Below are 21,486 nucleotides of genomic sequence, written 5' to 3'. Positions count from 1 at the left end.
GCACCATAAAAGTAAGCAAAAATAAATAAATAAATAAATTTTTAAAAAGCTTTAGCTAAGATTCGTCAGGAAGAGCACCTCACCTGGGCAAGGCTCTGCCTCAAGTGGCCTGAAATTAAACCCATTTAAAATTCGTTCAGGGGAGCTTTTCAGATGTCCACAGTAAGCACACTGTCTCCTCACTTTGAATATATAAAAAAAAAAAACTTGTTAAATATGTTCAGAACTTAAGAAAAGTAGCTAATAATGTGCAGCAATTTGCTTCTTTGAGTCCTAGATTTCCATCCAATGAAATTCTGTATCCATTCGCCTTCAGGAACCAAGTGCTGCTCAAGACCTGGAGGGAGTAAGGACCAGTCACCAAAGAGGTGCACTGGTCCTTATATTCATTTTTAATAAAAAGGCTGAGTAATTGAGCCCTTAAAACAAAAAAGTATGTTTTGTATTTGCTTTATCTGACTATTCTGATACTTGGAAGGATAATTCTTTAGTCTGAATTTAAAATTCACCACCAAACAGATTCGAGTATTTAAGGCCCTTCAGGTCAGGTTATTCCACTCTATTTTCCCTTGTGATACCCCAGTTCAGCAAGAACCAGCCAGTTTGAAACATTAACACAAATTCCACAAGATTGTAGAATGGTATTCTCACAGTAGAGAACTGAAGTCAAGCACTGAGACAAGATCTCATGCTTGACTCCTTGTGTAATTTCACCTGACTCTCGTTTTCCACAATAATCAGGTGAATTATGTTTTATTTCCTCATTGTGAGTCTGGTGATCAAAAAAAAAGGGCCTTTAGGAGAAGTCTCTAGCTTGTCCACCATGGAATGCGGAGACTAACCAGTATCAAGAATAGCCTGAAGAAGTTGAATCTTTGTTCTTGAGATTTGAAGAACTGAAAGGCATCTCGTGATCAAATTGTGACACTGAGCCATTAACCTCCACCTGTGAGAAGTCAGCCACTAGTCTTCGATCACCCATCTCCTATATAAACTGCCCCTAAATCAGTCTCCTGACAAGATGGACTTTGGACAAGAGTCTTCACCCTTCTTGATTAGCCTACTTTTCCAATAAACTATCTTTCTTGCCTTTCTTTCTCTCAACTTAACTGGCCTGACATGAAGTGAGCAGGTGGACTTCAGTCTGGCAACAGAGAGTACCTGTCCAGAGCAACAGACTATAAGGTGTCCATCCTGCCCTGCTCCAAGCTAGGTTGGCTCCATGAAATGCAGGGAAGATAGCACCTCCCAGGCGGGGGTTGAAGAGGGTACAACTTACCCAAAAATATCCCCCTTTGCCCCATCTTCAGGAGAATTCTCTATCTTAATGAGAAACTTAAGGAAAACTGTGACAGGACACAGGGAAAAAAGGCTGAGCACAGGTACCCAAAATTTTGTAGACCAAGCATTTTACTTGCCTCACTCCAGTCACAGCCCTGTTGGGAATATCTCAGAGCCTGAGCCCACTCCCAAGGCCCCTCCTGGAGAACTGACAGTTTCCTCCTTATATACATTGCATTCAACCAGTGCACCAAGTTCCCTTAGGTGCACCTAAATATCCCTCAAATCCATCCACAGCTTCGGCCCTGGCCACCTCCTCCCATGCCTTCCAGTCTGCAGCTGCTAATTCCCTTTCCACCCAGTAGCCCGGCTTAGATCCCTCCACAGCATCTGATCCTACTTGGTACCCTTGTGCCACCCTCTGACCATAGAAAGGTCCTTTAACTTGCTGGCACATATTCTACCCCTCCTCATCTACATTGTATTCACTGCAGCTCAGACATCTTCTTCCCAAGTCTGAGTTAGGCACCCCCAGGTGCCCATTGCCACAAATTGTATGGCCAGAGCCATTAATGTGTGGGTCTCCTTGAAAAGACCAAAGGTATCATGGGGCAGGGTCCAGGCTGTCTTTACTACCTAATACACCCAGCCCTACTGCCTGCCACAAAGGAGATGCTCAGTGAATGAAAGCTGAATGAATCAATGAGAGTGGAAGCAAGGCTAGGATGACCACGCTATCCAGGCAGGTCCTCAGTCAGTATGGGGTCTGAGGCAGAAAGTGGGTTCAGGGAGATGTTTGGGGCAAGAGTGACTGTGCCAGTGTTTCCTCTGGAGAGCTGTGTAGCCCCCATTCCTGTCTTTTTTTTTTTTAATTTATTTTTAGTTATAACAATATCTTTATTTTATTTTTATGTGGTGCTGAGGATTGAACTCAGTGCCTCCTGCATGGTAGGCAGATGCTCTACCTCTGAGCCACAACCCCAGCCCCACTCCTGACTTGAACCACAAAGAGAGGGCATCTCTAAGATCCATGCACTTACCCAGAAAGGACAGGAATTAGGGTCTCGAGCCAAATAAAAGGAGATGATTGAGGTGGATTCCTAGAGTCTCAACCACCTCTTGTGGGTTACATTTTCTCTTTGTGTAAAGCCACTTTATAGTTTTCAATGGGGACCACAATGGGATGTGAGAAAATCGGAGTCCAAAGCACCAGCCACCTCTACCACCACTCCTACAGAAAGTGAGCAAGTGCAAAAGCAGGTCTCTCTGGGCCTGGGAGACCTTGAACCTCCAGACTCTGTGGGTGGTCTCTGACCGCTCCACTGCTTCTTCCTAGTCCTCCCAGCTCAGTGGCAGCCTCCTGAACATCCTGGCAGGCGTCCAGGCTTCCGAGGAAGCCGCTGCCTCTGCCACACCATTACCATCATTGCCACTGCTGCCGAGAAAATGCAATTACAACAGACAACAGCCGCTGCCTCACTTGAGCCTCACATCCACACCTGGAACTAATTAACTTAATTAGGCCTTAATGAGCTACACTGGTCTGAAGGCCTATTTTTACTTAATTATCTGCTAATGTGTTTGGCATCCAGAAGCCCCGAACCTAGAGGATGGGTTTGGTAGTAGCAAAGTCAGCCACTTCTTCTCCCTATACAGTGACACCCAGAAGTGATGCCCATCTGCCAAGAGTGAATGCCAAGGACCTAAGTTCCCAGGAGTAGGGAAGATGCAGGAGCCACAGGCCACCACCCCAACCCCAGCTTTAGTATTCTGGCTGCCTTGCCTGAACCGAAAGGCTGAAGCCACACTGGGCTCTGCTAAGAATATGACAGGCACGACCTGGCTCTCTTTCATATTCACAGATCTCTGGCAGGAGAGGACAGGGGTTCCTCCAAGTCCTCTAATGGGGCGGGCAAGGCACAGCTCACTGGTTCATTTGAATCTCTGGATTTCCAGGACTCGAGGGCAACCATTTTCCTAATATAGACACAACACATCTCTATGCTAAAGATGAATTAAATCAAGGCAGCCCTCTTTCTTTGGAATTCCAGACTTAAATCTGACAATGACTGCCTTAGCACTCCACCCCATCCATCCCCAGGCATCTAAACCCTAACATGGACAACTCAGAAACCTCAATTTCCCAGTCACCAGCCTGTACTTCCCAGCAACCCGTTTCTACAAATGGTTACACCGTTTGCTTGTGAGCTCAAGCCAGGAACTAAAGAAATGCCCTTGATGACCCTCCCTCTCACACCATAGCCAACCTATCAAGAATGTCCTTGGTCCTGTCTTTAATAATATTCCCAAATACCAGATTCCCAGCACCTCCCAGTGAGCACCAAGTCCTCAAAATCTTCCAGTGACTTCCCATCTCTTTTATAATAACTTACCTGGTCCTTAGCCCACGCAGCCTACAGAGCCCCAGACTGCCTCTCTGGTCCCATTCACCTACTTTCTCTTCTCCTTGCAAAAGTCACTTGGGCAGCCTTTGCACTGGCTGCTCCTTCTGCCCCTGATCTTTGTATCCCTTGATCACTGCAGCCTTGATCTGGCCCACACCTACTTTCTCCACCACCAACAGGTCCTAGCACACCACTCTGTTACAATCTTCTGCATAGCACTGGTAGGCATCTGACAATGTTCTAGTCCTCCTGTCTCCTCCCAACTAGAGCAGAGGCTCTATGAGCGGGGTGGGGACTTCTTCTGCCTTGGTCCCTATTGAATCTTCAGCCTAGAAAGCCACAGGCCTGGCTACACAGTAGGCCTTTATGATGAATGGATGTTGAGAGAATTCCTTTACCATTCCACAAACAACCAAAGTCCCCAGTCCTTTCCTCAAGCTCCCCAGGGCCTACACCTCACACCTGAGTATGGCATTCCCAGATCCCACACTCCACTGTGGCCTCCCAGCCCCTGCTCACATCAATCCTACCACCTCAAGTACCCTTTTTCCCATCCCTCAGGGTCTGCAGGTACTACTTCTCATAGACACATATGACCAATATGGAGAACAGGACCTCTACCTGTTGGAATTTTTGAGCTTAGCTTGACCCTTGACTTTAGTAGGCATTAACTTCTGTCCTCCCTTTGGAGGGAACTACTGGGGCCTGTGTCTATACAGACCCTAAGACCATGAGCCTCTAGAGGCAGTAACCCTCAATCTCTGCCTGACCATTGCCCCCCCCATCCCTGTCCCAATAGCTAAGGCCAACAAGGCTGAGCTGAAGACAAATATCTGCAAAAGGGAAGAAGTAGGGTAAGTAGGCTTATAGGGGTTCCCAGATGTGGGCTCTGTCTCACAGCTGCTCAGGGTCTAAGTACTGATGAAGAGTCCCTTCCATGGCATGAAAAGCACCCTCCAGGGCTGGGATTGTGGCTCAGCGGCAAAGTACTTGCCTCGCACGTAAGGGGCACTGGGTTTGATCTTCAGCACCACATAAAAAGAAATAAATAAAATAAAGGTATTGTGTCCACCTACAACTAAATATATATAAAAAGAAAAGCACCCTCCACCTTTTTTTGGTTTTTTAGTACAGGGGATTAAGCCCAGGGTCTTGCGTATGCTAAGTGTTATGGTTTAGATATGAACTGCCCCCCAAAAGCTCATGTATAGAACAATGAATGTATAAAAATGTATGCAATTAAGTTTAAAGGTGAAATGATTGGTTTATGAGATCCTTAAACTAATCGGTGCACTAATCCATTTGTTTGGATTAACTGGGTGGTGACCTGTAGGTAAGCAGGATGTGGCTGCAGGAGATAAGCCATTGAAAGCGTGTCTTTGTGGTATGTATTTATCCCTGGTGAGTAGAGCAGTCTCTCTCTGCTTCCTGATTGTCACCCCCTTCTTCCCTGATATTCTGCCTCCTCTCAGGCTCAGAGCCATGGAATCAGCCATCTGACACCTCTGAAACCTTGAACATCAAAGAAACTTTTCATCCTCTAAAATTGTTCTTGCCAGGTCTTTTTGGTCACTGCAATGAAAAAGCTGACTAAAACACTAGGCCAGCACTCAGTCACATCCCCGGCCTGTTTTATTATTTCATTTCATTTGACAGCATCTCCCTAAGTTGCCTAAGCTAGACTCAAATCTGCAATCCTCCTGCCTCAAATAAGTAGCTGGGATTATCCACGTGCACCTCTGTGATCAGCAAAAAACCCTCTTTCTTGAGGCAGAAAAACTCCTGGGAGCCAGGCTGAACTGGGCTAAGTGTCTCTCTGGACAGAGATGGGTGTAGTTCCTCTATTCTTCTGGCAGCCCAGCCCCTTGCTGTGGATCCTCATCTCATTATATCACAGATGATGCCCAGGTCTTAACAGAAATCTGACAGTGGGAATGTAGTTTTAATTTTGTTGTGACTATTGCCAGCCTCCTCCTGCCTGCCCTGCCTGTGCCCTGCCTGCGGGTCAGGGCCCCTGGGAAGACAAAACCCCACCAGCAATTTCCTCTGCCTTAGGCTGGGCCACTGCCCTTCTAAACTGGAGTGTCCCTGTCTCCTGTCTAGGAGGCCTGAGCTCTGGGACCATCACATACCTCTCTACTCAGTAGTACCCAAGCTGGACCCTGTTCTCATCAGTTTAGATCCATGTGGCCAGGCCAAGAGAGATTTGCAAATGCTCAGTAAGAGGGAGTCACTGACCTATAGGACAGAAGTGGGGGTTTGAGACTTGGCACTGCCCTTTACAGGGTCTTTCTTGACTTCTCCGTTTCCCCACCTAAGAGGTGGTGATGTTCTTACTATTTGACAGCATGATGTCACAGCCCATTAGATGGAGGCATGAAGTGCCCTATAAACCCAACACTGGTGACTTCACTGGGTTTGCTTTTGAGATGAGAGAAGGGAATGGTGGGCTTTACACACTAGGCTAGTCTCCTAGGAGGCTTACAGTTCCAATACTGTTTAGCAGAGTCAGGGACACAGGGAGACCAGGGAATGGGCTCCCTCTCCACCCCTGAGGCTGTGATATTCACAAGTGGGAAGGCCATCGGCAGTCTCAGGAGGGTCAGAATGCTGCCTCTTAGACTGGTGGGAGGCAGAGGGAAAGATAAGGGTGCCAGGAGCCTGAGGACCCCCTCAGTAACTATAAAAGCAGCCCTGGCCCCTCCTCAGGAAAAGAACACACAGGACAGGAGAATCCCCCGAGGCTGAGGGTGATATGCCCTGATTTGGAGAGTTCCCAGCCATGCATACTGCCTCTTAGGGTCAGCACAGCCATGACTGGATCTATCACCTTCCTTGTTCAAAGCCTCCATCTCCCCACTAGTCCAGAGAGGATGAAGTAATCATCCCACTTTTACCAATCAGCGGCCTCTCAAGACAGTGGCTCTTGGAAGTGGAAAAGCCCTAAAGAGAGACAAGACAGCTTTCTTGGTGGCATTCAAGGCAGAAAACTTGTGAGCAGAGGGGCCAATTTCAGTCACCCCAGCCAACCCACAGATGCTGCCTTGCCCTGTATTGGGGGCTGGGGTGGCAATGCCCATGTGATGACAGTAGGCTCAGTCAGGGACTCCATCAGCCCTGGGAACTGCCTTTCTGCTCTGGTTACTGCCAGGCTATCGACTGCCACGGTCACCCCACACACAGCAGCCTGCCACCCGCCCACCAGCCTCACTCCCAAGCAGTGACAGCTGCTGAGGCCTCCATGCTGGAACCAAAATTGAGTGAGCATTTTCACAATGTTGCCTCCCGCTGACAGCTCCTAATTGCATGTTGAAGCCATGTGATGGAGCCCAAGTTACACTAATTATGTCATTACCCTAATTAAGTAAATACTGTACGTGCTAATTGGCTGAAATCTCTTCAGGGGGATGGGCACAGAGAGAGGAGGCTGGTGTCCCCTGAGCTTCTACATGGGTGGGCTGGAGGTAACAGATGCAGGTGGGTGCTTCCCTCCCTGGGGTCACCAGGTAAAATTCAGGGAGAATCCTGGGCCTTGGGGTCTAGTTTCTTTTTCCTGCATATGAATATCCAGTTTTCCAGAGACATTCATTAAAAACTCAAGGTCTATGCTCCAGGGAAGGAAGCAGAAGTACTAACCACGTAGTCAGAGACCTAGGCCAAAGGCCCAAGGCCTTGGTCCCAACAAGTTGGTGATTTTTTTTTTTAATATTTATTTTTTACCTGGACATAATATCTTTATTTACTTATTTTTATGTGGTGCTGAGGATTGAACCCAGGGCCTTGCAAGAGCTAGGCGAGTGCTCTATCACTGAGCCACAATCCCAGCCCCAACATGTTGGTGATCTTAAATAAGCCTTTTCTTCTCTCAGCGGGGCCCTCTTCCTGATCCCCATCTCAGTCAACCCAGGTCTCATGTGTTTTCAGACATTCTAGGCATAGGGGCATCAAAGGAACACAATGTCCAGTCAGGACCAACTAAAGCACTGGCATCCAGCTAAGGGATACCAATTATATATCTAGTCTGGGCAACAGAAGAGAGATAGTATGACAACCCAGCTAAGCTCCAGTCCCTAAGGGCAACACCAGTGTGCACCAGTAGAACAAGGAAGTCATCCCCAGGTAGGCATGTGAGGTGGGATGTCTGAAGAAGCCTGGGGGGCTTCCTGGAGGAGGAAGAATTCATTAACAGGGAGTGGGGGTCAGAGCTCAGTTCATCTTCAAGGTGTGATTTCTATAATATCAAACTTCTTAACCATGATTTTTGGGTGTAAGGAGAAATAAGAGAGCAACCTCTGAAAGAAGTTCTCCAGATGAAACATCAACCCATTTGGAGACTTTGGGAATGTAGGAGGAATGCCTGCTCTGTGTCAGGAACCAAGATGGAAGCCCAAGCACAGCTGAAGTCCTCATCCTGCCCTAAGATCAGCATGGACCAGCTTTCAGGTGGGCCCCATGCCTGCCCTGTCCCTCCACTGGGGTTATAGAGAGGATTCCAAAGCCTTGGAATTGGGGCTAGGCCTCCAGCAGCTGGGTCTTCTCACACCCCTCAGGGCCAGACAGTGCCCAGCTCCCAAATGTGCTCAGGTGTTTCCATGTAGCCATCAGCTCTCCCAGCTCCGTCCTGCCTGCCTGCTGCCAACTCTACAGACATATGCTACAGCTCTGTACTGAGCAAACACCACATGCTCAACTTTGATGGGCAATGCTCCTTCCCACTCATTTAGTTACTTCCCAAGGCCACAGACCCAGCACAGCTCCCCCTACCCCAGCCCTAGACTCCCCCAACTCCCAGGGGGCCTGAGCCAGTTCCCAGGCTTCCAGTAGGTGACAGCCATTCATTCATTTGCTGCCTGTCTCAAGCATTCATTCATTCCCCACTTTGTCTGGTTCCCCTGGGCTGGCTGCAGAGCAAGAGACGGATAGGAAACCAGCCTTTCAAACATCTGTACTTTACTCAAATGGCTCAGGAAAAAAAAAAAACTGTGTGCATGTGTAAATATAGAGAAAAAGAACAGAATAAAATACTAACAATAGTTGAATATTAAGAACAGTTGAATATTTGCTCTAAAGGATATATGGGTGCCTTTCATACTATTCTTATTCTGGACATTTTTCTGTAAGTTTAAAATTATTTCTAAGTAAAATAAAGAAGGAATAGAAAAGCCCTTTCCTTTCTGAGGGCTCTTGGCTCCTGGGGGAGTCAGCTAGAGCAGTGGCAGCCAGTTGATGTGGCCTGCTGGGTGGGGCCAGGAGGGCTTCCTGAGGAGGTGATAAGTGTTGGGTTAGGCTAAGTCCAAATGGCATCTAGCTCTTAGCCCCTGTGCAGGATGGGTCTGGGAGACCCATCTCCCTGGCAGATTTAGGCAAGCCCACAGCTCCCCTCTGGCTACTCTCCAGAAGATGTGCACAAGGAGTCTAGTGGGACAAGAAGGGAAAATTCCCTTGACGAGTGAGTATGGGAGGGTGGCTGGACTTTCTGTGCCTCAAAGCCTGAGAGGAGGCTGGACCATCCCAGGGTGCTCTCTGTGTGTGTCACCTGCCCTCCCTGACACAGACTGAGCCCAATCTGACTTCCCCAGGCAGTGTTCTTGCCTGTCACAGCAGCACTTGGCAGCCGGAGGGAAGTGGATCATTATTCCTCTTTCATTAGGTGTCTCCATAAGCCCAAGAATTATGAGCTATGGAGCAGAGGCCTCTGGTTTGGGTGGGTCTAGGAAGGGACAGCTGCTCTGGGTCAATCCCTAACAGCCTCTTTCCCACCCCATCCCCTCCTATACCCTGCTTCTCCACTCTTTTCATCCCCATCCCTCTAATTTCTCCCCAGTTGCCACCATCTTCCCCTCCTCCCTTAGGACCCCAGATACTCTTTCTCAGAAGGGGGCTTCCCCTACCCATTCTCCATCATGGTTTTAGACCATAGCCCCAGGATAAGCCCCCATCTCAATCAACCATCCACTCCCCCAAAAGACAGTGATCTCAGCATCCTGATGTGTGGTCAGTCATGGTGTGTGGCCCAGGGTTTTCAGAGCTCTCAATGAGTGAGGGTTAACTCTGCCTGTCCCCACAGCCCATCTCCTCTCCCCTCCACATCAGGCTGCCACTTCAGCCTGAACTACCCCAAAGTAGCCCTGCCTTCCACTCAGCAGACTGCCCAGGATGCTCAGGGCTTACACACCTGGGGTCAGCAGGGCTGATTCCTCCCTTCAACACCTTTGTTCTCCCGCCTTTGTCACTGGCCCTATTCTCCCAAGCCAGCCCATCAGCCTAGTGAGCGAGCCTTGCCCTGTACCCCTCCCTCCCAGCCCAGCTCCTGCATGACCTTTTACCCACTCAAGTCTTGGCTTCCCCTGGGACCAGAACCTGGCATGGGACAGGAGTGGGGCTCTTCTTACTCACCCAGCCCAGCCACCAGCGGTCAGCAGCCTGCCCTGCAGCCCAGCCTCTCCCTCTGCTCCCCCTCCTGCCCACGCCCCCTCACTTGCCCCAATCTCCCCACCCCATCCCTGTTCCCCCGCCCCAACAGCCTCTCCTCTCCCGATCTGGCCCCCTCACCTCCTCCGCCCCCTCCCCATTTCCTCTTCCCTCTTTTCTCAGCCCTTCAGTCCCGGGAGTCAGGCTTTATCTCTCCGCGGCTGGCTGGCTGGCGTGTCGTCGTCCTCCCCTCCCTTCTCTTCTGTCTCATCCTCTCCCTTCTAGTCCCCCTCCAGCCTCCACTCCTTCCCCAGCTCACCCTCTCCCTCTCCTGCTGCCCCCCTCTTTCTCCCCCACCTCTTTGTTTCAGCTGAGAACCAGCTCCTCGGGACAGTTCCCACACTGCAGTGCCTCTGGTGAGGAGACAGCGCCACCGAGGTGAGCTCTGGGGTTCAGGGACACAGGCATGGGGCAGTCAAAGCCCTGGGGGGCGGGCAGGTGGGGAGAGTGGGCAGTCCAGACCGAAAAGCTTCTCTGCCCAGAGCAATGGGAACAGCAGAGTGCCAGCTGCAGGTGCCCCGGTGGTCAGCAGGAACAGAGGGTGAAGGGATAGGCTGACCGGAGCTGGTAGGCTGTCCCTGCCCGGAGTGCTTGGTTTCTGTTGTACGCTATTCCTACCCGGGGTGATTGGCTTCTGCTGGTGGCCCTGGGCTGAAGGAGACTATCAGGGGAACCTAATGGGGGTGGAGGGAGCTGGGCTGATCAGGATATCCCACCTATGAAGGTTTCATTGAACACCCAGTCCTGGAGCTCAGGACTCTGACCCTTGCCTCTGGCAGGGCTGTAGCTATAGGGTTGCTAGGTGGCAGCAGTGGCATAAACCATAGGGCTGTGAGCCACCACAAGTGCCTATCCCTGGTGGGGTTTGGTTGCCGGTCATAATGTGTTGAGTCTGTTCCCACTGCCCAGGTTGGGGGGAGATAGAGGAAAGAGCTTTTCCTCTGCCACAGCTCACAGGTTTCCCTCCGAACTACTGATCCCCAGACCCACAGAGTCACATTGGGGAGGTTAAACTCTTTCCCCTCATCTGGGGGTCTTTGACCAGCTCCCCCCATACAAGGTCCCAAGGACGGTGTTACCCACAGTTGCAAACAGTAGGGTCAAAGGCCAGTGCCCAGATGTCTCTGCAGTCAGTTTCCTGGATCTGGGCTGGACAGGGAGGAATGGGGGTCTGTGAGCAGGGGTGGGGCAGGTGTGGGGAACAGGTGGAGACAGAACCCTGACTCTTTATTAAAGAGAAGCTACAAGTGCATTTAATGGGACAGCCCAGGGCCACAGGAGATCTGGGCAGGTGATAGAAGTGGACTGAAGGGGCAGATGCCATGCTGGCCCCACCCCTTTCTCTGCTGGAACTAGGGATGAAGGCAAGGCTTGCCGGGATCAGGACTGAGAAGCTCATACCCTTCCGAGGGTTCTGCTGGTTTCTGGAGGAGGGAGGAGGCCCAGAGTATGAGGACAGCAGGGAAGACCTTCTCTGTGGGTGCATTCTGGGGGCTGGCCCCAAGCTACCTGGTCAGGTCAGGACCAGGTCCTACAGCTCCCTGAACCCCCAGAAGCCAATAGTAGATCATATCATGGTGATGAGTATGATCTCATAAGGTAGAGATGCTAACAATAGTGGCCCCTCTAGGACAAAACAGATAGAACACATTTCCAGGGGCCAACTCCCTCTTAACCTTTGGCCAGAGCCTCCTCATTTGAACAGAGAGGCAGCTGCCACCACTACTCCTACCCTCTGACTCTCTGGCAGAGCAAAATGTACAGAGGTGGAATCAAGAGCTGTGGGCATGAGCTGGTGCAGGGCTGAATGTTCCCCACAACCTTCCCAGGGGAAGTGGGTGAGCAAAGCCTCAGTATTGGCTTTAGTACTCACCTGGGAGGGATTTGACCTTCAAACATTGCTGTCTCTGATAAAAACTCCACCCCTCCCAGCTGGGTACAGCTCACTGCAGCTCCATGGTCCTATCTCACAAGTGGCAGCCTGCCTAGGTCACTGGCTTCACACTACCCAGGAAGTGTCAGTATCCCTCCCCCGCACCCACACACAGCCCCTCTTCTCCCATTACATACCCTAAGTCCTTTCACCCAGCTAAGGATTCCCAGGCTGGGGCCAGGACAGTCTCCCCTCCCCAGTATGTGCCTCATCACATCCTTCACACATGATCAGAACCCAGAGGGAGGGAGGCTGGCATGCCTATTTCCCTAAAACAGAAGTGTTCTTCCAGACTGAGTCATCAGCTTACTCTAGCTCCAGGTGACCCCAATCCCTAACTCCAGAACCTCTCAAGGCACAGTGTGCCATTAAAGAACCAAGTCCTGGGCTAGAGGTATAGGTCACTGGTAAAGTTCTTGTCTAACATGCACAAGGCCATGGGTTCAATCCCCAGCACAGCAAAATAAAATAAAATTTTTTAAAAAGCTGTGCCCTGTCAGTGCTAGTCTAATGCCAGTCAGCAGGAGATTGCTCAACTGACCTGTCTATGAGTAACACCCACAGCTAGCTCTAACCCTGATCCTGCCTGGCAAGAAGGGGGCCTCCCTAAGCTGAGATCTCCCTGTGATTCCCTTTGAAAGATACCAATACCTCTCCCCTCTCTCCCTGACCCTTCTACCTACACAGAGCTTTCCACCTGTCCTGCTGAAGATGTGAGCAGAGCAAGGATATTGCCCTCATTAGACAGAATGAAAACTGGGGCCTGGAGACAGGAAGGCATTAAGACCAGGACAAGGACCTAGGACCTGATTTCCATTCCAGGGCCCTTTCCAGGCCACTTAACTGCACCCTAGTGAGATCCTACACGAGTGAGAGGTCTGTATGACCTCTAAGCATTTACCAGCTGACTAGTCCCTTAGGCCCCAAGTCCTCAGGGCCCCAATAACATTCCCAGGGACAGAGGGGTAGTTGCTCCTAATGAAGTTTGAGCTGGGGCTTCCAGTGTTGGTTCCAAAGTCTTAAAGTGTTGCCCAGCTAAAGGCTGTGGGACAAAAAGGAGGTGAGAAGGGGCTCTGGGAGTCCCATGATGCACCTCTATCCACCTCTGACCTCCTATCTCTTTGCATGCCTTCATCCACTACCCCCTACAGTAAAGAAGGTGACCCACAGCATCAAGTGCTAAAACAGCCAGGCATGATAGCTATAGGGGTGGGGATTTGGCTCACTGGCTGAACACCCCTGGGTTCAAACTCAGTACAAAAAAAAAAAAATTCACCCTGCCAAAATCCTTATGAAATCTTCCACTACTGTTAATGTAAAGTTACTCCCTCAGTTGGGCATACAAGGCCCTTTGCCAACTAGCCTCTTCCAGCCTTTAAGTCCTCCTTGTCCAATTTATTCCCAAACATTCTAACTACACAAACTGTATGTCTCCACTTGGTATGGGGCACAGCAGAATTCAGAGGCCTCTCAGCAACTAGTCATGGGTTGCACTGGACACACACACACCCATGCATGCACATGCAGGTGTACATATAGCCACATACATAATGCAAAATCCCACTCAGCTGCATGTGGTTTTCTACCAAACCACACATCAGAGCGTCACCTCTGTACTTAAGAGAACAAATCTGTTTTATGGATCTCTAGAGAGGCCAAGTGTGGTCATGTCACCATCCCCAAGCCCTTGAAGGGCAGCAGAGAAGGCAAAAGTATATTCTCTGACTCTGGTTGAGCTCTTGCTAGTCCTCAAGGTGTCTGAGCCCCAGAGGTTAACAAAGGATTACCAACCAGGTCCCAATCAGGTTCTCGCCCTGCTTCTGTGGCAGACTTGCTATGCAGCCCCAGACAAGCCACCTTCTCTATTTCTCCAGCTACAAGACAAAAGAGGTTTGATAAGCTGACTCTAAAGGGCTGTCCAGACTCACTGCTGAACTCATGCCAAGTGCAGAGAATGGAGGAGTCTGTGAGGGCTGCAGAAAACCGAAGATGGGGCACTATTGGTGGCGAAAACTTCCAGCCAGGGAAAGCTTCAGGGGATGGAAATGAAGTGAACACAAGGGCAGCAGGAACCTGAGCCAAGAGAGATAGAAGCCAAAAGTAAAAGGAGGGGCACACTTTAATGATCTATAGTCGACATTTATGGAACAAACTATGAGTCCTATTGTGTACTCACCACTGGGGTTTACCTCATTTTGTCATCTAGACTGGTCAAACATCCTTTACCATCTCTGAAGTACTCAGTGAACAAATACAATGGGTTAAGCTCACAAACCAGTAAGGGACCCAATTCAAAGCCTGGCCTTCCCTACAAACCCAGGTACAGGGAGGGGGTCAAGGTAGACAAGGAAAGGCTCCAAGGAGACCCCACCCACATGCAAAGATCTCGGCAGGCATGGAGGCAGATGTGCATTAGCAGCAGCTGAGCTGTGCTGATTACCTGTGTGAGCACTCACAGGTGCAGTCCCACTCCTGGTATGCACACCAGCATTGTGTTCAAATGCCCACCATGCACATGCACACTAGGGACAAAACTGACAGGCCCTCAGGCCCTCCACACGCTCTTGCCTACAATTTGGTATCCTGTGCTAACACTCACACTCCCAAAGGCAAGGACTCAGACTGGGAAAGGACACATTTGAGGACAACATATCCCTGTGACCCTGGTCGGCAGGTAATCTACATCAGGACAGAAAAGAAAGGAACTCTTTCCCTTTTTCCTAAAGGAGGTCCCCAGAGCCCAGCTTCCCTTGTTCACCTCCCTCCCAATCCCCAGAGCCTGCTCTGTATAAGCCATATCCCCAAGTCTTGAACCTTCTGCTAGTTAGGCTGTCCAGAGTCTAAGTGGGAAAGGAAGGCTCTTCCCAGAAAGAGGGCATGCCATCTCTGGCCTAGAGCCCCTTACCCTCAGGACTGGGGAAAGACCCACAGGAGCAGCCCCAGGCCTCACTGTTCTCTATGGCTTTTTATTCCTATGTGATTCTACTGCTCACTCATATAGGGATTGGAGCCGTGGCGCACGGTGAGGATAGCCAGCGGAGGGCTCCAATACTGAACAAGAAGGCCCGAAGGAAGCCAGGACAGTAGCACCTCCTTCTGCCAAGCCAGGCTGCCAGCCAGGCCAAGGGAACAATTCCACTGCTGCTCTCCTCCCTACTCAACTCTATGCCCATCAACTCTAACAGGGGAAGGGGCTGCTGGACCCCTTCATTGCTCTGACCCACCCACCATCCCAGTCCTGAACACCATCACTGAAGGCTAGCACCAGGGCCTAAACTGTGTTCCCAGAGGAGTGGCTGAAGGACCTGGGGATGTTCAGCTTAGGAAAATGGGGCTGGCACAAGAAAATAAAGTCTAGTGTCCTGTGGGCTAGAGGAGCTCCTAGACAACAGAGGCCTAGGAGATAAGATAGATTTCAGCTCAACCAAAGCCAAGAACATCCAAACACAGAAGAGATTTCTTGGTGGCAGGTAGTAAACATCCACCCCAGTGAGGCATACTTGCAGGAATAGGACAGACTATGGCAAAGGATGCCACAGAGGATCTTGGTTGAATGGGTGACAGTCCCTAGGCCTGTCCTCTCTGGGATCTCTGCTCGCCTACATCAAGTCTGTTGGGATCCAGGCTCAACTCACATAGAGTCTAGAAAGACAGGCAAGTTTCCCTATTTATGTGAAAGAAGTCCTGAGTGTGTCCAGATGAGAGGGGTATGGGAAACTCCGTCAGATCCTGGCAACTGTGACTATAGCCATCCCACACTCCCTTCCCCAGCAGCTCCCTGAGTCTGTACTGAGGGAAGATGCACTGAGAATCCAGTGGTCCTTTTATTTATTTGTTTTTGGTAACAGGGATTGAACTCAGGGAAACTTAACCACTGAGCCACATCCCCAGCCCTTTTTTGTATTTTATTTATAGTCAGGGTCTCACTAGTTACTTAGAGCCTCACTAAATTTCAGAGGCTGGCTTTGAACTCACGATCCTCCTGTCTCAGCCTCCGAGCCGCCAGGATTACAGGCGTGCTCCACTGTGCCCAGCCAGTGTGGTCCTTTTTATTTTCAATCTCTCTAGCTTCACTCCACAGAAGGAGGGGGATGAGCAAAAAGACTGCTCAGGAGACAACAACAAAGACAATAAACTGGCCAAGGGGCTTGTTCTATCCTCAGAGCTAATTGCTGTTATGACAGAAAGTAGGCCCTAAAGCCTGGTGAGGCCCTGCGGACCAACTCTGGTATTCCCTAAGACCCCGCCCCAATGCCTCTTCTGGACTCTCAAAATATGACCGATGATGTCACTGAGGCCGCAGAAACAGAAGGTGGGTGTCCATGACATTGGTTCCTGTTGGCCCTGTGTACAGCAGGTGTGCTCCACCTTGAAGGCGGCAGAAGAAGGTGTACGAGTCATTGTGGTCTAGGAAGGTAGCCACATCCAGGCCCTCAGCAGCAGCCTGGATGGTAAGCTCAGGCATGACCCAGGCCCCAGCAGCTTCTGTGGGCCCATCCTGCCCATCGGTGCCACCACTCAAAAACAACACATCAATAGGCCCCAGTGGCCATCTTCCTAACTCTGCTCCAACACGCAGGGCCAGTTCCTGGTTCCGGCCACCCTTGCCTGAGCCGTGCAGCTGCACCGTGGGCTCACCGCCAGCTAGCAAGCAGACTGGGCCCCTAGCCTCTGCCACAGCCTCCAGAACCTCCTCCAGCTTCAGATCTGGGAGCTGGAACTCAGCTGCCAGCTCATGGAGTTTTGCATCTTCCTCTACAGAAGCACCAGCGGTGGATGAGATGAGGCGGGCTCCAGCCACTCGGGCTAGCAGTCCATAGAACTGGGCCACACTTTTCACATCACCCTGTATGGCAGTGCTCAGGACCATGGCCCGGTAGCCCAGCAACTCAGCCTGCTTCTGAGCCTCAGCCAATGCCAGCATATTAGAGCCGATGATCACATTGAGGACATGACCACAGGTGTGTGGCCCACGGGGGTCAGAGTCAGCCCGAGAGAGCACAGTCTTCACAGAACGAGGCAGGGCAGCACGAAGGCCATAGCGATTGAGGATGTGCAGGCAATCTTGCACATTGTGGGCGCTGGCCACAGTGGGGCCACTGGCAATGACCTCTACAGGGTCCCCCACCACATCTGACAGGATCAGACTCACCACCTGTGGAAGGGCCACGGGGCAAGGGTCAATCCCACCTTCTTCTCATCCCGGAGAGCATAAGAACAAACTTCCCCTTAGGTATCCATCATCTGGTACACTTCCTTGATCACATCTAACCATTCTCAGGCAGGCTCACAGAACACCTGGCCATGGGAACTCCCTCTAGCCCTCTGGGGCCCCTCCCAGGCCTTCCCCCAGCCTGAACCTGTAAACTCTCATACCAGGTCCTTGCCTGTATGCTGGTCTAGGCTTTCATGTCTCAGACACATGTAGGCAGTAGCCCAGAGCTGCCTAAGGAAGAAGCAACTCACGTACCTGGGCAGGATAGGCAGCCTGAGCCAGCCCTCCACCCTTCAGTTGTGACAAGGCCTTCCGCATGGTATTCAGCTCCTGAATGGTGGCTCCATGGGCTGCCAGCAGCTTAGTGAGCATCTGCTTCTCCTCCAGTGTGATAGGTGGGATGGGGGCAGGCAGCAGAGCAGAGCCTCCACCTGCAGAGACACAGCCTCAGGCACAGGAGACATCCCAACCCAGGGAACCAGGCAAGCAGTGGTGGACAAGGCCACATGAGGGAAGTGGTCTGGGAAGGTGGAATCAGACTGCCCCATGAGGACAATTACCACACCCTGGCTACCAGATGTTGTCCCCTGCCATTCCCTAAGAACTTGGAACAGAGGTAAACAGCAGAAGACCAAGGATAGAGTTGGAGACCTAGGTTCGGGCCCTGGTTGACACTGATGCAGACAGCAACAACAGATCGAAAAGCTCTGCTGATATACCAGGTCCTGTGTTAGGTTCCCCCTCTGTACCCAATTATCATCACCCAACAATGTGAGTTGGTGGTAGGGAGGATCTTGCAGCTCAGGGAAGGACAGATAATTGGCCCAAGGCCAATCAGGAGGCTCCAGGTTCCTCACTGCCTCGTTTGCTCCCAACTCCACACACTCCTCCCTTGCTCCCAACTCCTAGATCATCCCCCTTGGCTGGGAGTTAATCAGATCAGTCTCTCAAAGACCTGGTATTTGGAGCACCCTCTAGCCTGTTGTCCTGAGCTAACCTGAAATGAGCACAAGCAACAGGTCATCAGCTGTAAGTCCTTCAGCCAGCTGCTGGATGGCTAGTGCGGCCCGCAGTGCATCATGATCCGGTAAGTTGTTCTCTGCACCCTCAAATACTTGGACACGGCTGTGTGGTTTCAGCAACATCTCCCTGAAGAGGAATCAAACAGAAAGTAAGAGATGCAGAGGGCTCCTCTCCTCTTATCTGATTTCTCAGCTGCATAGGTGAAGGGGCATGAACAAGGATGACCACCGACACCCATCCTGGAGCCAGACCAGACATAGGAAGAAAGGGAAGCTGGTGAGGAAGGGAAGTCTGAACCCATGTATTCCTTTCCTCCAGATGGACAAAGGGGAACAGCCCTCCATGCCTCCTTACTGCTTGCCGGCACATTCCATGGCAGCACGGATCCCCTTGGGAACGCTGATCACACCCTGCACAAGATGCTGGCCCAGTAGCTCCTCAGCTGCTGCTGCCATGCCCAGTACAGCCTTGCCAAAGCCCACTAGGTAGAGGTTTTGCCGCAGCTGAAAGCTCCGGTCCCGAACCTTCAGTGTTCTGCCATCAGGGTCCAAAGACAGTGCCTTTTGCAACATGGGACCTGGCTGCACGGCACCCACAGCACTCTCAAACAACTGTTGTGCATGCTCTGCCAATGCCACACCACTGGCCAGCCGGGCCATTGGAGCCCCCCAGATGAGTTGACGAAAGGGGGCTCGAACCAGACAGGGCAGGACCTGAAGGGCTGCAGCCATGCCCCACTGCTCTCAGCACCACCTTGCATCCATGGCTGCCTGGGGGAAGAAAGCATATTGTGAGGCTAGAGATGGGAGGCCCCCCCACAGCCACCCCTCTGAGGGCTTAGGGCCAGTGGGCCCCATAGCAGCTGCTGCAAGAATGAGCCTCTCATAGCTCAAGGGGACTTCCTTAATCCCACAGCTACCTGACCTCAGTCTCCTCCTTGGATCCCAGCCCACCACCCAGCCAAGTCCTCCTCTTCTGTAGACCATACACCAGGCTTCCGGACACTCTGTCCCAAGTCCAGAGTTCCTGTTGACTGGGCCCTTCTCCTAGATCATCCCCCTTGGCTGGGGTTAATCATTCACAGAAGGAGCAATTCCTACCAGAGGGTTTCCACTCCCCCTTTTCCACCTCCAGCATTTCTAAGCCCTGGTCCAGGGGGAAACACCCACTTCTGGCACTCCAGCCTTGCTTCTTTACCATTTCTGCTGCCAGGAGGCTGTTGGTCACATCAACTGACCCTGAGCCCACTGACCTCCAGCCTGCTCTCTTTCATTAGCTCATGGGACTGGGCTGGGAAGCTTGGGAATGCAGGTCTGTGTGGGGAGGCTACATGTTCGTCAGTGCACTGATAGGCCAGGTCCAGAGTACATCCTCAAGGCACACAAGCTGAGGAATCCCAGCACTCAGGTAAGTCCAGCAAAGAAGACCAGGTACAAATCAGAAGTAAAGGCTAGCTCTCAGTGATACTTAAGGAAGTCCCCAGGCACTGCTTGAGGCCATGTACTATGGAACCCGATCTGCAAGAGAAGAAAAGATGCCCTTCTACCCACAAAGCTGGACAGACCCATCCCTGCCAAAAACACCCATTCTGGCTCTGACAGCAAAACAAGTCCTGAGTCACACCACTTGTAGCGGTGAAAGCCCAGTGGCTGAAGCAGGAAAAAGTCAGGTTCCTATCACTGAGCCCAAATATTCATTTTCCCCACTGGGCCCAGAAAGGCTTGAGGTGAAGGTCAGGGAGCAAAAGTGGGGTTTTAGGACAATAAAACACCAAAGGACTCATCTATAAAAAGACATCAATTTTTTTCATTTTTTTATTTTTTGGTGCTGGAGATTGAACTCAGGGCCTCTCACATGCTAAATATGTACTCTATCACTGAGCTACACTCCAATCCCTAAAAAATCATCTACTTTAATAAATAACTACCATTAAGGCTGCAAGCTGATTATATCAGCAAGTGTGGAGGAGGGGAGTCAGCATTCCAGCTCTACCAACAGGTTTTCTGGGTAGCTGATGCACCTCCATTTCTCCCACTGGGACTCATTTGAAAAATGAGTTGAGGTGAGATTAAAATTAACATTTGGGCTGAGCACAGTGGTACACACTACTAATCTAGCAGCAGGAGGATGGCAAGTTCAAAGCCAACCTCAGCAACTGAGTAAGATCCTATCTCAAAAAACAGGGGTTGTAGTTGTAATTGTGGCTCAGTGGTAGAGCACCTGCCTAGCATGTGAAAGGCACTGGGTTTGATCCTCAGCACCACATAAAAAAGTAAATGAATAAAATAAAGATATAAAAAAATGTTGAGAGGCCTGGGTTGTAGCTCAGTGGAGTGCTGGCCTAATGTGTGAGGCACTGGGTTCGATCCTCACTACCACATAAAAATAAATAAATAAACAAAATAAAGGTAGTGTGTACATCTACAACTAAAAAAGATTTATTTTAAAATGTTTAAAAAATAAAATAAAAGGCTGGGGATGGACCTAAGCAGTTAAGCACCCCTGGGGTTCAATTCCCCTTTTTAAAAAAAAGGAGGGGGGGAGCTTTGGGTTGTGGCTCCCCTAGCACATGGGAGGCCCTGGGTTCGATCCTCAGCACCACATAAAAAATAAAGAAAGAGAAAGTATTGGGCCATCTACAACTATATATATATATATATATATATATATTTTTTTTTTTTAAAGATTAAAGATTATTGTCGGGTAGAGGAGAGGTAGCGGGCTCGGTGTGGCCCAGTGATAGACAGCACCTGCCTAACAAGTGGGAAAGTCTTGAGTTTGATGCCAAGTGGTCTTGAAAAGTGCCTAACGCTCACCCCTCAACACCCTCAGGCTTTCTGAAGCCATTCAATGTTTTAACACAGAGAACACAAAACACAAGTTTATTCCATACCCAAACAATGTGGCAATTTCCATACCTTTGTTACTTACAGTTACCTAGTTCTCAGCTTTTCCATAAATTAAGATTAACCCTGCTCCACTCCTGTGATGAAAGGGAACACAAAGAGCACCTCCACAAGGACTCGGAAAAACGACCGGATTCGCCAGGGGGATCCCTGGGGCTTGCCCATCATGCTTTCATAGCCTGAGTGAACCATATAACTATTTTCCATGCGGACAAAGGCCGAAATGACTTCAATCTTGCTACTAAATACCAG

General features: G+C 50.5%; 1 protein-coding gene across 4 annotated transcripts; it reads right to left on the bottom strand.

The window, feature by feature from the left end:
- Positions 1–14,191: 14,191 nt before the first annotated feature.
- Glyctk (glycerate kinase) lies at positions 14,192–21,393 on the bottom strand. Of its 4 annotated transcripts, none has more exons than XM_078043284.1 (5): positions 21,247–21,393; positions 18,683–19,098; positions 18,303–18,454; positions 17,561–17,736; positions 14,192–17,245 (listed from the first exon to the last, which is right to left on the bottom strand). In XM_078043284.1, the coding sequence occupies exons 2-5, from the start codon at positions 19,057–19,059 to the stop codon at positions 16,379–16,381; spliced, it is 1,572 nt and encodes a 523-aa protein (XP_077899410.1). In that variant the 5' UTR covers positions 19,060–19,098; positions 21,247–21,393; the 3' UTR covers positions 14,192–16,378. The 4 variants fall into 4 exon arrangements, with proteins under 4 accessions (XP_077899410.1, XP_077899408.1, XP_077899411.1 ...); XM_078043282.1 differs by lacking the exon at positions 21,247–21,393 and adding an exon at positions 19,253–19,399; XM_078043285.1 differs by lacking the exon at positions 21,247–21,393 and adding an exon at positions 19,253–19,386 and having other exon boundaries at positions 18,683–19,094.
- Between the last annotated feature and the right edge of the window lie 93 nt (positions 21,394–21,486).

This window comes from Ictidomys tridecemlineatus, chromosome 3, assembly GCF_052094955.1.
Source record: "Ictidomys tridecemlineatus isolate mIctTri1 chromosome 3, mIctTri1.hap1, whole genome shotgun sequence".
Taxonomy (NCBI): domain Eukaryota; kingdom Metazoa; phylum Chordata; class Mammalia; order Rodentia; family Sciuridae; genus Ictidomys; species Ictidomys tridecemlineatus.
Note: the sequence above shows the minus strand (reverse complement) of the source record. Positions and strands in the feature narration are given on the sequence as shown.